Source organism: Salvelinus sp. IW2-2015, unplaced genomic scaffold, assembly GCF_002910315.2.
Source record: "Salvelinus sp. IW2-2015 unplaced genomic scaffold, ASM291031v2 Un_scaffold2475, whole genome shotgun sequence".
Classification (NCBI taxonomy): domain Eukaryota; kingdom Metazoa; phylum Chordata; class Actinopteri; order Salmoniformes; family Salmonidae; genus Salvelinus; species Salvelinus sp. IW2-2015.
Genome location: NW_019943793.1, coordinates 90,385 through 105,451, shown reverse-complemented (window position 1 = coordinate 105,451; position 15,067 = coordinate 90,385). Strand labels below are relative to the sequence as shown.

At 40.9% G+C, this 15,067-nt stretch overlaps 1 protein-coding gene across 1 annotated transcript in view; it reads left to right on the top strand.

Moving 5' to 3' along the window:
- The first annotated feature begins 398 nt into the window (after nucleotides 1–398).
- LOC112074057 (zinc-binding protein A33-like) overlaps nucleotides 399–15,067 on the top strand; it is a 28,331-nt gene continuing 13,662 nt past the window's right edge. The window contains exon 1 of the mRNA XM_070440373.1: nucleotides 399–1,236. Coding sequence (XP_070296474.1) covers nucleotides 832–1,236 — 405 coding nt within the window. The 5' untranslated portion in view covers nucleotides 399–831. The remainder of the gene's footprint in view (nucleotides 1,237–15,067) is intronic.

Sequence of the window (15,067 nt, the reverse complement as noted above, 5' to 3'; positions counted from 1 at the left end):
TTGCTCTTCTAATCTCTTCTCTCTTTTCTCTCTCCTCTTTCTTCTCTCTCTCTCTCTCTCTCTCTCTCCTGCTCTCTCTCCTCTCTCTCTCTCTCCTCTCTCTCTCTCTCTCTCTTCTCTCTCTCATTCTCTCTATCTCTCTATTCTGTGTTTTTTACTCTCTCTCTCATATCTCTTGCTCTCTCTATCGCTTGCTCTCTCTCTCTATCTCTTGCTCTCTTTTTCTCTCGCTCTTTCTCTCTCTCTCTCTCTATCTCTCTCTCTTTCTCTCAGAACCGGTATCTTCCCTATCTGCTTCACAGTGTCGCTGCTAAACTCTCGCTCTCTCTCAGAACCGGTATTTTCCCTATCTGCTTCACAGTGTCGCTGCTAACCTCTTTCTTTCTTTCTTTCTTTCTTTCTTTCTTTCTTTCTTTCTTTCTTTCTTTCTTTCTTTCTTTCTTTCTTTCTTTCTTTCTTTCTTTCTTTCTTTCTCTCTCTCTCTCTCTCTCTCTTTCTCTTTCTCTCTGTCTTTCTCTCTCTCAGAACAACTCTTTACTCTCCCTGCTACACTCGTCCACCTGAAGAGAGAACGTTATCTCCCACCATCTCACTCTGTTGTCAGACTCAGACACACCCATACCCTCCCATACATGCACACATAGGGAAAATACCAGTCACCTGATTTCCTGTCACTCTGTTCTCCACCTGTTGAGGGTGAAGTGCGGATCACTCTGGGGCTCACTCTCTAGGCCACAACCTCACACTGGGACTGAAGTTAATGGATCAGAGAGAATTTATTCTTCAGATACAAGACAACATTAGGAAGAAGGAGTGACAAGAAATTATAAAATGGCTTCCAGCTCATGTTTCCCAGAAGAGGATTTATCTTGTCCTGTGTGCTGTGAAACCTTCGTTGATCCAGTCATTCTGTCATGTAGCCACAGCTTCTGTAAAACCTGTCTGCAGAACTTCTGGAAACAGACGGGATCTCAGGAATGCCCATTCTGCAGGAGAAGATCCTCAAAGACTGAACCTCCCTGTAACCGGGTCTTAAAGAACCTGTGTGAGTCCTTCTTACAGCAGAGAAGTCAGAGAGATTCAGCAGGACCTGAGGTGCTCTGCAGTCTGCACAATGAGAATCTCAAGCTCTTCTGTCTGGAGGATAAACAGTCCATCTGCTTTGTGTGCCAGGCCTCAAAGAAACATAAATATCATGACTGTGTCCCAATAGATGAGGCTGCACAGGATCACAAGGTAAGAGAACCTGTTTAACTTGCTTTAGATTGACATGAGTCATGCTGAAACTGCTTTCCTGTCATTTGGCAAAAGTGATAACATTTCGGGAATATGAATCCACTGCAGTTCACCAGAAATATCTTGTTTGGAGCTATGTTAGATTCCGTACATGTACTACTGTCTGTGGGTAGTTTTCAGGATTATACTAAAACCACCTAGAGTCTAGGCTATTTGATTCCGAATTTTAGGACCCCCTTTAGGTATAAAATAAACATACAAAAATGATTTGATGAAACATTGAATTTAGTCTTACTGCTATTAGCCCATAGAAACACAATGAATAACAGATTCATACAGTGCACTTGGAAAAAGTATTCAGACCCATTGCATTTTTCCACTTTTTTTTTTTTACATTACAGCCTTCTTCTAAAATGTATTAAATTATTTTAAAAATCTCATCGATCTACACAAAATACCCCAGAATGACAAAGTGAAAACAGGTTTTTAGAAACTGTGGGACCTTATATAGACAGGTGTGGGCCTTTCCAAATGGAAACAGGATGCACTTGAGCTCAATTTCGAGTCTCATAGCAAAGTTTTTGCTTTGTCAATATGGGGTATTATGTGATTTAAAAAAAAAATAACGATTTTAGAGTCAAGGCTATAACTTAACAAAATATGTAAAAAGTCCAGCGGTCTGAATACTTCTGAAGGCACTGTACATCCATTCATTTTTTTAACTGGTACTGGGCTACCTTCAGACGAGTCTTGTGAGGCTTGTGGGCAAAACAAACAACATGCATGAGTTTGTGAGAATCTCACCTTTCCATAGAGGGGTCATATTATTATGTAGCCCAAACTGTTCGGACGCTACAGACAGAAGTTGGCAGATTGGCGGTTCCTACTTTAGACAAGTCCAGTGGCGCTTGTGGGGGTCGTGTAGCGAAGGATCATCTTTCCATAGAGTTTGTAGGCCTACAGACGCTACAGATGTTTTCGTGAGAAGACCGATATTTGGGATGTCTCCCAGGTCTGACAAACACCGCTGAAGCTCATCGTTGAGTCCATCCTCACCTCCTAAATCACCGTCTGGTTTGGGTCTGCGTCTGTCCACCGCAGTGGCAAACTGCAACGCTTTGTCCGGTCTGCAGAGAGGGACACAGGATGACATCTGCCCTCCATGAATGGATCTACAGCACCTTTGGAAGTATTCGGACCCCTTTACTTTTTCCGCATTTTGTCACGTTAATTAACTCCATGGCAAGGAAGCATGCAGGAAACCCCTACCATCCCGGTCACACCATCCTCCAAAAATTCACCTCTGGCAGGCGGTTCAGGTCACTCATGATCAAACGTCCCACCACCTGAAGCGTTTCTCCCCCCCCGGGTTGTGGCCCTCACCAACTGGCCACCTGGCCACCTGGCCACCTGGCCACCTGACCACCTGGCCACCTGACCACCTGGCCACCTGGCCCATAGGAGGCTGCTGAGGGGATCTGGCCCATAAACTGCACATCGCATCAAGCCATCTCTGAACTGTAGACAAAAAAGCTACACTATACTGCATTGCACTCTGTCCATCTTTCTGCATTTCGATATATTCTTACTGATACTGTAAATGTAAATCAACCGTATACCCACTGTATATCAACCGTATACCCACTGTATATCAACCGTATACCCACTGTATATCAACCGTATACCCACTGTAAATCAACCGTGATACGCCACTGTATATGCAACCGTATACCACTGTTAAATCAACGTATATACCCACTGTATATCAACCGTATACCCACTGTAAATCAACCGTATACCCACTGTATAACAACCGTATACCCACTGTAAATCAACCGTATACCCACTGTAAATCAACCGTATACCCACTGTATATCAACCGTATACCCACTGTACATTTGTATATCTGCTCATTCTCTTATAGCTCTATGCTTACTCTACCTAGTTGTATATAATGTATGTAAAAAAAAAAAAAAAATTCATTGTCTGTATTCTGTCTCTAAATGTTGTCTCTCAGGCAGCTCCATATCACCAAGTAATATTCTGACTGTATACTTGGTGAATAAAGGTGATTCTGATTCCACCGCAGATGTGGAAGGTCAAACATTGGTGGAGGCAGTGGATTGAGACACAGCTCAGTTCATGCAAACAGATATCTCTCGCTTAAACAGACAGATTTTATGGAGAATGTTGTATTATGCTAATTGGTTCAAGACCAAGTTGGGGTGAGGAGAGGGAGGGAAGCAACACTGTTACATTGATGCTGTCAACCTGGATCGCTGGTTGCTGCGGAGAAGAAGGTCGAAGGGGGGTGAGTGTAACCGGTGTAAAATGGCTAGCTAGTTAGCGGTGTGCGCTAGAACCGTTTCACTTGGCGACGTCACTCTCTCAGAGACCTTGAAGTAGTTGTTTCCCTTGCTCTGCACGGGCTGCTGTTTTTTTTTTAGAGCGATAGGTAACAAGGCTTCGTGGGTGACTGTTGTTGATGTGTTCAGAGGGTCCCTGGTTCAAGCCCAGGTTGGTAGCAAGATAACTGTTACACTGGCTTGCTGTGATTGGCTCAGATAATGGATAAAAATGGTGCTCACGAACTTGTTTAGCTAGCTAGCCAAAGGAGACAGAAGACATCCTGTAACAACTGATAATGTAATGAAATGCCAACAGTGTAATAGCTGCTAATAATGTAATACTTTTTGCATTTATAATCTAATAAATGTCAATAATATAATAAATATGCTGAACGCATAATGTTTCAGCACATGTTGTAATAATTATTACATTATGTGTTGATGATTACAGTAAAAAAAAAAAACATTAATAGCGTGATAACTGTCTCAGGTCTACCAACATCGGTTAGTCACAAAACTTGATGATGGTGTTGGAGTCGTGTGTGTGACCACACGGTCGTGGGTGAACAGAGAGTACAGGAGGGGACTAAGCACACACCCCTGTGGTACACTGACAACCTGAAATGGTCCATTCACTCATGCTGCCAAACATACCCTCGTAAAACTGACAACCCTACCGATCCTCGACTTCGGCGATGTCATTTACAAAATAGCCTCAAACACTCTAATCAACAAATTGGATGCAGTCTATCACAGTGCCATCCGTTTTGTCACCAAAGCCCCATATACTACCCACCACTGCGACCTGTACGCTCTTGTTGGCTGGCCCTCGCTTCATACTCGTCGCCAAACCCACTGGCTCCAGGTCATCTACAAGTCTTTGCTAGGTAAAGCCCCGCCTTATCTCAGTTCACTGGTCACCATAGCAACACAGCAACAATTCTGTCTTGGTCACTAATACCCTCACAACGTCTAACCAGATTTTCAACCATAAGAGAGGCTATTCCTGAAACTGGTTGTATCATCTGCTTGGTACATCATTGCACTGTCACTAACCGCAGGGCTCTTCCAGAGTGTGGTGCGGTCGGTCTAGCGCATCACCGGAGGCACATCTGTCAGCTCTCCAGAAAATCTGCAGCACCTGGTGTCAAAGGAAGGCCAAGAAGTTCATCAGGAACTCAGCACCCGAGCCATGGCTTTGTTAACGCTGCGCTACCATTAGAAGGTGGAGACAGTAACAGGTGCATCAAAAGCTGGGAATCAGAGACTGAAAAACAGCTTTCCATTTCCAGGCCATCAGACGGTTAATTAAATAGTCACCAACTAGCCGGCCTCCACCCAGAACCCTGCCTGAACCTTAGTCACTGTTACTGGCCGACTACCACCCACTACTCTACCACTTGCACCTTAGATACTGCTGCCTACAGATGTAGGATCTAAATTTGGTCATATTTTTGTTGCTGAGATATTCCTGTTCTGCAGGAAATGCAAACTGTTGTTAGTATATTCTGGTTTAAAAGGCTTCTAGAAGTCTGTAATTTTCATTTTTATTGCAAGCATTTCAGAAGGAGCTATGCTGTATTTGCACGTCACCGCCACTTCAGGAGAAGACATAATTGAACCAGTATATTTTTTATAAATCAAAAGTTCTTGGGCAAAATGCTTCTGAATCATGTGAACTTTATTTGCCGATTAATAAACAAAACTTGTGTGTCAGTTGGGGAAACTATACAATCTGTTTAAATTATGAGCCATGGGGCCCATCCCCGGTGGCCCAGTGGTCTAGGGGCACGACTGTTATGCCAGTGCTAGCTTGCGCTCACCTAGATTTCTGGTTTGCACAGGCTCTGTCTATCCCGCGTCCGCGAGGGTTCCGTGGCGTGCTGATACGACACAAATGGCATCCAATCTGAGTGTCCGGGTTAGGGGTCCGGTTGGCCTTTTGTAGGGGATATCCTTGTCTCACATCGGCTCCAGCTCGACTCTGGGCGGGCCGGCGCGCTGCCGCTACCAACGCGGCCAGTACACACACTGTGGTTTCCTCCGACACTCTGTGGTGCTGGCTTCCGGTTCGGCAGCGCGCTGTGGTTACAGAGCAGTGCCTCTTGTTGGGTTGTGCTTCGAGACGCATGGTTCGACTTCCTTCTCTCCCGAGCCCGTACCGGGAAGTCGTGTAGCCGATGAGACACGGAAGTAAATTACTACGGATTGGATACCCACGAAAATTGCGGATAAAATCTTGTAAAAACATAAAAATTATGAGCCATGTAGTTTTTTAAACAAACTAAAACCCTGAATGCGCAGGCATCCTCAGTGTTAAAGCGTTGATCTCTTAACCAAGGTTCGCAGATTGAATCCCGAGCAGGCAAGTTTAAAAGTTTGTTCTGCACCTCTAAAGGCAGTTAACACCCCATCGTCTTGGGTCCGTCATTGATAAATAATTTATCATCTTTAACTGACTTGCCCAGTTAATAAAGGTTAAAAAAAAAAAAAAAAAAAACACGGAAAAAGGTCAGGAACCTTTCTGGATGGCCATGATGACTGAGATAATGGGTGATCTGGATATGCTGAGAGATGAGTTTGGATTACTCTGTTTCTGTCTGTAACACGAGCTGCTGCTCAGTATGTGTCGATAATCCTTGCTACAGTGTCTTTTAAAAAAAAAGATATCGTGGAGAACTGCAAAAGTGTTGCTAATGCTCTCAATATTGATGCCCTGAATTTATCAAGCGCTATCAACGAAGATCAGTGGGAAAAGGTTGTAATGAAGACGATCATGCCACGCGGACTCTTTCTGACTCTGAAAATGAAGCCGGCGAAGAGGACATCCCTAATTTAGGTAAAAACAGTTTCCATGAATCAGACATTGTAGAGTCTTCTGATGACAGTAATGGGGGAAGAAACGGCGATCAACAGTGTTGTTTTTAAAATCAGTGGAATGCGCGGTGGAAGCACAGTATGATAGCGAAAGCGTAAGGAATAGAAAAGAGGACACACAGAAGGCTGTTGTGTAAAAACACCTGTCTCCGGATTACATCTTCAAACTAAGGGCAACCAAGGCATCCATGACAGAGAGGGAGAAGCGTTCATCCATGTATACGGCTAGTAGTCTAGCTACATTTTCAGATACTATAGTTCCAAATGTTGTCAGAAAGCTGTTTTCATTGCAAGTTAAGTTACTGTTCTCTAGTTTCCTAACGTTAGCTAGCTGGCTGGCTCGCTAGATGGCGTTACGTGATCTGTGTAGTAATATTATTTGTATCTCAGAAATCATTTGCATTGCTAGATATACCCTAATATTAGCTAGCTAGCTAACATTGAACCTATTTGGTTAGCTTATGCTAACTGCAGATTCATGCATGGTGGCTAACTATGACAATCCGTTTGTATTGCTAATAGTATGGGTTGGGATTATGGTTAATTGTTTAGCTCACTCTGTTTAGCACATCGCCTCACATGTGAATCCTTAAAAAGATGGATGGTGCTAAGGCTTAATAAGAGGGTGTGAACGATGCTGAATGGGTGTAGACAAAGATGAGCTCTCCAGTAGATTTACCAAAAGATTCAAGGGACATTTTCTCAAAAGTGGGGATACAGGTTTATCAACTTTCCATTGTTCCTCAACTGCAGTGTATGATACGCCATTTTCTAGCTCTGACACTCTACTTTTATCCAATGTAAAAAACAACATTTCAAATGTTGATACGTAAGACCAAATCGAGGTGGTGGGTCACAAATGTCAGACAAATAATGACCATTAATTATAATCCACATAATAATTAACATTTCCGGTTGCTGCAGGATTATTTTCCTGCCGTAACAAACTGGCTCAAATTAAGATTCTACATCTGTATGTACACAGTCATTGAACACTGGTCATACTGTTTTACCCACTTCATATGTATATACTTTATTCTAGTCAATGCTCATCCTATATAACTACTGTTGTAAATACATGTTCTATTCATATACTGTCCATACCTTTACACTGTCTATACCTATACAGTGTCTATACCTATACCGTGTCTTTACCTATACATTGTCTATAGAAAGGCTGCACTGTCTTGAACTTTTTAAAAATGTTGTTGTGTTACAAAGTGGGATTGAAATAGATGTAATTCTAATGCTTTGACATTGATTTAAAAAAAGAACTCTATAAAATCAAAGTGAAAATAAATTATTTACTGTATACAGTATATATATATATATTGGACACACCTACTCACTCAAGTTTAAAAAAACATTTTTTAAGAATGCCAAGAGTGTGCAAATCTGTCATCAAGGCAAAGGGTGGCTACTTTGAAGAATCTGAAATCTAAAATATATTTTGATTTGTTTAACACTTTTTTGGTTACTACATGATTCCACATGTGTTATTTCATAGTTTTGATGTCTTCACTATTATTCTACAATGTAGAAAATAGTAAAAATAAAGAAAAACCCTTGAATGAGTAGGTGTGCCCAAACTTGACTGGTACTGTATATATACAGTGCCTTCAGAAAGTATTCAGACCCCTTGACTTTTTCCACATTTTGTTACGTCACAGCCTTACTCTAAAATGGATTAAAACAATAATAATTCCTCAGCAATCAAAGTCAGTTCACCACCCTACTGTCCTTTGAGGAGAGACAGTAGAATTGAACAATATGAGAGGCAACAAGGAAAGCCATAGGAGCAGCACCCCTTGGTGAAGACCCATTTAGGGCGTTAAGTTGCCTGATCTAGGCCACAACGGCAGGAGATGGTACCTGGGAGCAAATACTGTTCAGCTTAAATAAAAGCATGAATAAAAAAGCGACATTGTTTACGCGTGTCCAATTTTGTTATTATAGAATTTGAAACTACATCGGTTTTAATATGTTAGACTACAATAATCTCCTAACATTTCATCAGGTGCACAATTGTACTGATATGTTATAAATTTAGAGAGTCATCTCTTGGCTGAACCCCAACATTTATAATAAGACATGACCAGAAATATTTAGAGTCGCTAGTTCGGAATACCCCACCCCAAGCAAACCCAGGTGAAAAGTCTGTCAAGTGCTCTAAAATGGAAATGTGCTCTCATATCATACATTCTATGTAGCCACAGGAGATATCAGATTGAAACTAAGCTCCTCTAGATTGAGGGTGGAAGAATAAGGAGAGAGCAACAATAGATACATAGTTAGTCTCCGACCTACAGAAATTGGGAGTTCCACCAATTGAGTACCTTTTAGTAGCTGATGACTTACTTCACCTAATTTTACATGCTGTAAAAATAGAAGAATATATGCTTCACCTAATAAGAAACATGTTCTCCCATCTCAAAGAGGTTAAATCAGGGGTCTCAACCTTTTCTTACCCAGGGACCCGCTGGCTGCAAAAACCGGCAAACCAGGAACCCACATCATATGTTAAGCAAAACAGTTGTTTGTGCAAATTCAATCGACAACTATCTCATAATAATGACCTTACTATCTCACAATAATGACTTACTACTCACAATAATGACTTACTATCTCATAATGACTACTATTGCAATAATGACTAAACTATCTCATAATAAATGACTAACTATCTTATAATGACTTACTATCTCATAATAATGACTTACTATCCATAATGACACACTATCTCAAAAATGACTTACTATCTCAGTAATAATGACTTACTATCTCATAATAAATGACTTACTATCTCATAAAAGAAGAACTTACTATCGCATAATAATGACTTACCTAGCTCAAATAAGTGACTTACTAAAGTCTCATAATAAAGAACTACAATCACATAGATAACTGGACTAACTCATAATAATGATTACTATCTCCATAATAATGACTTACTCTCTTTGTTCTTTTTCTTTTTATTTATTTCACCTTTATTTAACCAGGTAGGCGAGATGAGAACAAGTTCTCATTTACAAACGCGACCTGGGCCAAGATAAATGCATAGCAGTGTGAACAACCAACAACACAGAGTAACACATGGAGTAAGGGAGTAGGGAAAAAAATTGTCTATATACATTGTGTGGCAAAAGGCATTGAGAGAGGCAATAAATAGCCATAGGAAGCGGAATAATTACAATTTGCAGATTAACACTGGAGTGATAAAGCATCAGATGATCATTGCAAGCTAGAGATACTGGTGTGCAAAAAGAGCAGAAAGGAAAATAAATAAAAACAGTATGGATGAGTAGGAAAATTGGGTGGCTTGTTACAGATGGACTATGCTACAGCGGCAGCGATCCGGTTAGCTGCTCAGATAGCAGTGTTTAAAGTGGTGAGGGAAATAAATCTCCAGCATTTTGCAATTCGTCCAGCACAGCAGCAGAGGAACTGGAGGAAGGCGGCCAAATGAGTGTTGGCTTGGATTGATCAGGAATATACCTGCTGGAGCGCGGCTACGTGTAGGTGTTTATCGTGACCAGTGAACTGAGATAAGGCCGAGCTATTACCTAGCAAAGACTTATAGATGACCTGGAGCCAGTGGTCTGGCGACGAATATGTAGCGAGGCCAAGCCAACTAGGAGGAACAGTCGCAGGGTGGTGTATTAAGTGTTTTAGTAAACAAAAACGGATGGCCACTATGATAAACTGCATCTAGTTTGCTGAGCTGTAGTATTGGAAGCGTATTTTGTAGATGACATCGCCGAAGTACGAGATCGGTAGATAGTCATTTTACTAGGGTAAGTTGCCGGCGTGAGTTGAAGAGGCTTTGTGCCTAAATAGAAGCCGATTATATTTGATTTTGGATCTGGAGATGTTTAAATGGAGTTGCGAAGAGAATTTAACAGCTTTACCAGAACACCTAGGTATTTATAGATGTCCAATATTCTAGATCGGAACCGTCCGGTGTAATGATAGTCGGCGGGCGGGCAGGCCAGCGGAACGGTTGAAAAGCAGGCATTTGGTTTTACTAGCGTTTAAGAGCAGTGGAGCCACGGAAGGAGGTTGTATGCATTGAGTGCATTTGCGAGTTAGATACAACCACTGTCCAAGGAAGGACCAGATTTAGTACGTCTTAATTAATTGAAATCTAAAAGTATTGACTTCTGTTTCTGTGGCAGGGAACGAGCATTCGTAATAATCAAATATAATTTAGCGATAAATACACTGCTCAAAAAAATAAGAGGGAACCCACTTAAACAACACAATGTAACTCCAAAAGTCAATCACACTTTCTGTGAAAATCAAACTGTCACTTAGAAGCAACACTGATGACAATACATTCACATGCTGGTTGTGCCCCGAATGGAATAGACAGAAAGGTGGAAATTATAGGCAATAGCAAGAACCCCCAATAAAGGAGTGATTCTGCAGGTGGTGACCACAGACCAATTCTCAAGTTCCTATGCTCCTGCGGAGGTTTTGGTCACGGTTTGAATGCTCGCGGTACTCTCTCACTCTATGTAGCTGAGACGGAGTCTACACCCACACAATGCCTGAGTAGTCAGTTCATCCCAGGATTGGCAAACATCAATGCGAGCTGTGGCAAAAAGGTTTGCCTGTGTCTGTAGCGTAGTGATCCAGAGCATGGAGGCGCTACCAGGAAGAACAGGCCAGACATTGTCAGGAGATGGGGAGGAGGCCGTAGGAGGGCAACAACCCTAGCAGCAGGACCGCTACCTCCACGCTTGAGCAGGAAGGGAGCACGTGCCAGAGCCGCTGCAAAAATAAAACCTCCAGCAGGCCACAAATGCTGCATGTTCAGCATCATGGTCTCACAAGGGCTCTGAGGATTCTAATGCTCTGTAACCTGATGCGCAGTCAGCGAACTCTTGGGGTGTCTGGCTAATTGCCTATAATTTCCATCTTTTGTCTATTCCATTCTGCACAACAGCATGTGAAATTTAGTGTCAATCAGTGTTGCTTTCCTAAGTAGACAGTTTGATGAACAGAAGTGTGGACTTGACTTGAGTATACATGTGTGTTGTTTAAGTGTCCCTTTATTTTTTACAGTGTACATATTCAGTTAAAATAAGTTGGGCAATTTTTTTTGTATTTACTTGTTTTTTGTTTTATCTTCTCTAACAAGGGACGCTTTTATTTGCCAACTAGGCGTTATACTCACAGTTTTATTATGTATTGATCGAATTTGGTAACTGGAACATCCTGAGAACCTCCATTGAATCAATCAGCGTGAAAAAAATGGAAGTCATCATATTTAGGGCATTTAGCTTAGTAAGACAGTGTTATGAGTAAAAAATTACAGTATAAGTAGTCTAAGACTCTATGCAAATGTTGAATTTAGTTATTTATTATTACGCTTCTGGACAATCTTGGTCTACCAAGCTCACGAACTGTAAGAAGTTGTGTTTGAGCTGATCTTCCGAAAACTAATTTCCGCTAGACAGTTCGAACCTTTCAAAATTAATAATTGGGCAAAAACGATTTGACTAGAACCTCAGCGTCTTTGTGAAGGACAAAAGTGATACAACACAATTCAGAGTCGTTATGTTTAACCAATTCCGACCATCAGTATTCTATAGATATCAAGCCCTAGTGAAGGCATGTATATAGTTACTAGGCTGCCTATCGCACCAGAACCGTCCACTGTCTAAATTAGTTTAGGGAACCACAAACTAACATGCATATCTCACAATATTCAAATTTCCAATTAGCCTTTATCATCATACACCATGTGATATGAACTTCAATCCTAATTAACGGTAAATAATTCCTCTATCTCATCTATATAGAGATGCCTGATGCTTCTACATCGTTAATTTGTGAACACACACTTAGTTTTCTCTATTATATAATATTTTCTGTCTATTAAGAATGCATTTCTAATAGATATGAATGTAATTCATAATCCTATCTATAAAAAAATTCATTTCTAAAATGGAACTATCTACCTTGGACCTGACCAGCCACCTCACACACACTGTGGTGAATGTTTCATACAAGGTAGGCTATGGGCTATCTAAACCAGCATAATCGAGTCTTCAGCCTGCTTGTGTGAATTAACTGAAGGGGGCGAGAAAGAGTTAAATTACAATGCTGTCATTTGATTACACCATTATTCACAATCTAGTTCAATCTGTTGACTAATATTATTAATCAAAATTGGTTCAGTTTATAATTCTCTATCGTCACAGTTAGTAGTTCAAGCGGAATCAATTGCCCACAATTTCGAAATATAATTTAGGCTAAAAATGTGTTTAGCCAAGATTTGGTAACAATTACTTGACACCTGTAGCATCATACATTTGCACAGTGTCCAACAACTTTTACAAAAATAAATTTCGTTATTTAGAGTCCCACCATACAGATTTAAGCTGAATTAACCAGTCAGTCAATGAACAAATCTTTATTACACGCAGGAAGGTTGGAGAGGACAAACAAACTTAACACTCAAAAGAACAAATCTGTTAGAACTTGAAGGGTGCCTTCAGCACAAAGTTACTCACACCAATTTCTACACTGTCTCTACTCTTCCAGGTTTGAAGATTAAAGCTCGATAAGGACTTGCCACAACGACTAGGAGTAATTACTGTACGAGTGACTTCTTACATTCCGTCTAATACACTATACAGATCCGATCCTGGAGTGATGCGAGAGAGAGCTATGCAGAAACATCCACATCCCTAAACGGTAATAAGAAACAAGGATAAAGTCACAGGTGTACATTCGCTAATACAAGAATCCAGAGAAATATGTCACAAAACATATTAATCGGACTTTAAACACCGTCCTGAATCTTAACAGAGAGAGAAAAAAGTCACAGTACACACTCCAAAACACAATAACAACGGTAAGGACAAAAAGTCATTCAAAACGGTTGTTATGTCAAATGCCTGATATCAACAAAAATACTAGAGCAAAGCATCTAGGTAACAAGGCCTTTATGAAAACAAACCAACTTTTACATAATGTTAAAAGCTATTGTGTATGATGTGTGATAAGCACGGAACTTGGTGTGCTCGTGCTTGTGTCGCGTGTGTGGAGCATCGTGTGAATGAACAATGTTAAGCAAATCAGCGATGATAGATCATTGTGATGTGTGCCAACTGACGATATTAGATGTATGGAGATGCTAGATCACCTGTCCTGATGTACATCAAGAGCTCGATGTGGTGGTAAGTGCCTGATGACATGACGAGACCACCCAAACTATGTAGTGTCCACCTTGAGAGTAGAGTAGGTTTTAAGTTGAGTGTTTGTAGCGACTCTGTGTGATGTCTATTGTCTCTCATAACCAGCCTCGATTTGCCATGATAGATGTTAATACTAGTTATATGTGTAGTTGTCGACACACATTTCGGAGATTAGTTGGGTTCCGTAGTGTAGCAGTGTGATGTACGCATGTATTGATCACAACTTGTCAACCCTATGTCCCATGGCTGTGTGTGCTCTTGCCATGTGACTATTCTCTGGTTCCTTGACCTGTTGCCTTTGCAGTAATGGGTATTGATGCTGCCCTCTGTGTTTGCCTGCCTGTGTCTCGTCAGCAGTAAAAGAGTTTACCTTGCGATGTGTATCCTACACTTAAGGTACATAGTCTCTTTAGGTTGGTTTATTCCCCAATATGAGATCTATGGACTCTCAGAGTTTTGCCATACTGTAATAGAATGATTCGCAGGTCTATTCACTGCGATACAGCGCGTTTATTACCCCCAATGGTTAGTATTGTCAAACCAGATGAGTATTATAAAGAACCAACCCTAAAAACAGAGTATCTACTATTGTTGATTTATTGAACTCTTCCTAATATATCCAATCCACCAAATAAGCAACAGGGTTTGCAGTGAAACAATGTGGAATGCAGGTAACTGACATCCTCCGATGGCCCACCTTTGGGGGGCAAACCCCATAACCTGGTTTTGGGTCCCAGAATAGACAACTTACCGACATCAGCGAAAATCAAGCAGAGAGAACATTCAACTCAACCAAATACAAAAAGATTAAGAAGGAAAGGTGGACAGATACTGCCAACACAAAGAGACATCAACACACGGAAGATGAGAGAAATGAGTGTAAGCGAGTCTGCGAATAAATATTCTCCCCCTCTAGCATTTCTTCACATTCTGTATCTGTGAATTAAAATGGATTGAATTGTCTATTTTTGCTTTGGTCCAACGAGGGTCTACACAAAATACTCTTAAGTCAAATTGGAAGACTGAAGACTAAATACAAAATGAACGCATTAATAATTCACCCCCACCCCTGAGTCTAAAAGACATGTTAGAAACACGTGTGGCGCAGCTTTATGTCAGCTGTGAGTGCTTCTTTGGTAAATTGTCATAAGAGCGTTGTGAAAGGAGAAAGGTGATCGCTAGTCAGTTGCAACAACAAGTGCCATTTAACCAAAACATTTAACCCCTCTAAAATCAGAGAAGTGGAAATATGTTGCCCATTATTCTTTACAAAATTCTTCAAGCCTCTGTCAAGGTTTTGTGGAGCATGGCTAGACAGCAAACTTCTGTTTTACATTTATATAATTGCTGCAAAATTTAAAAAAATGTTTTCACTTTTCATTATTGGGTATTGCTGCG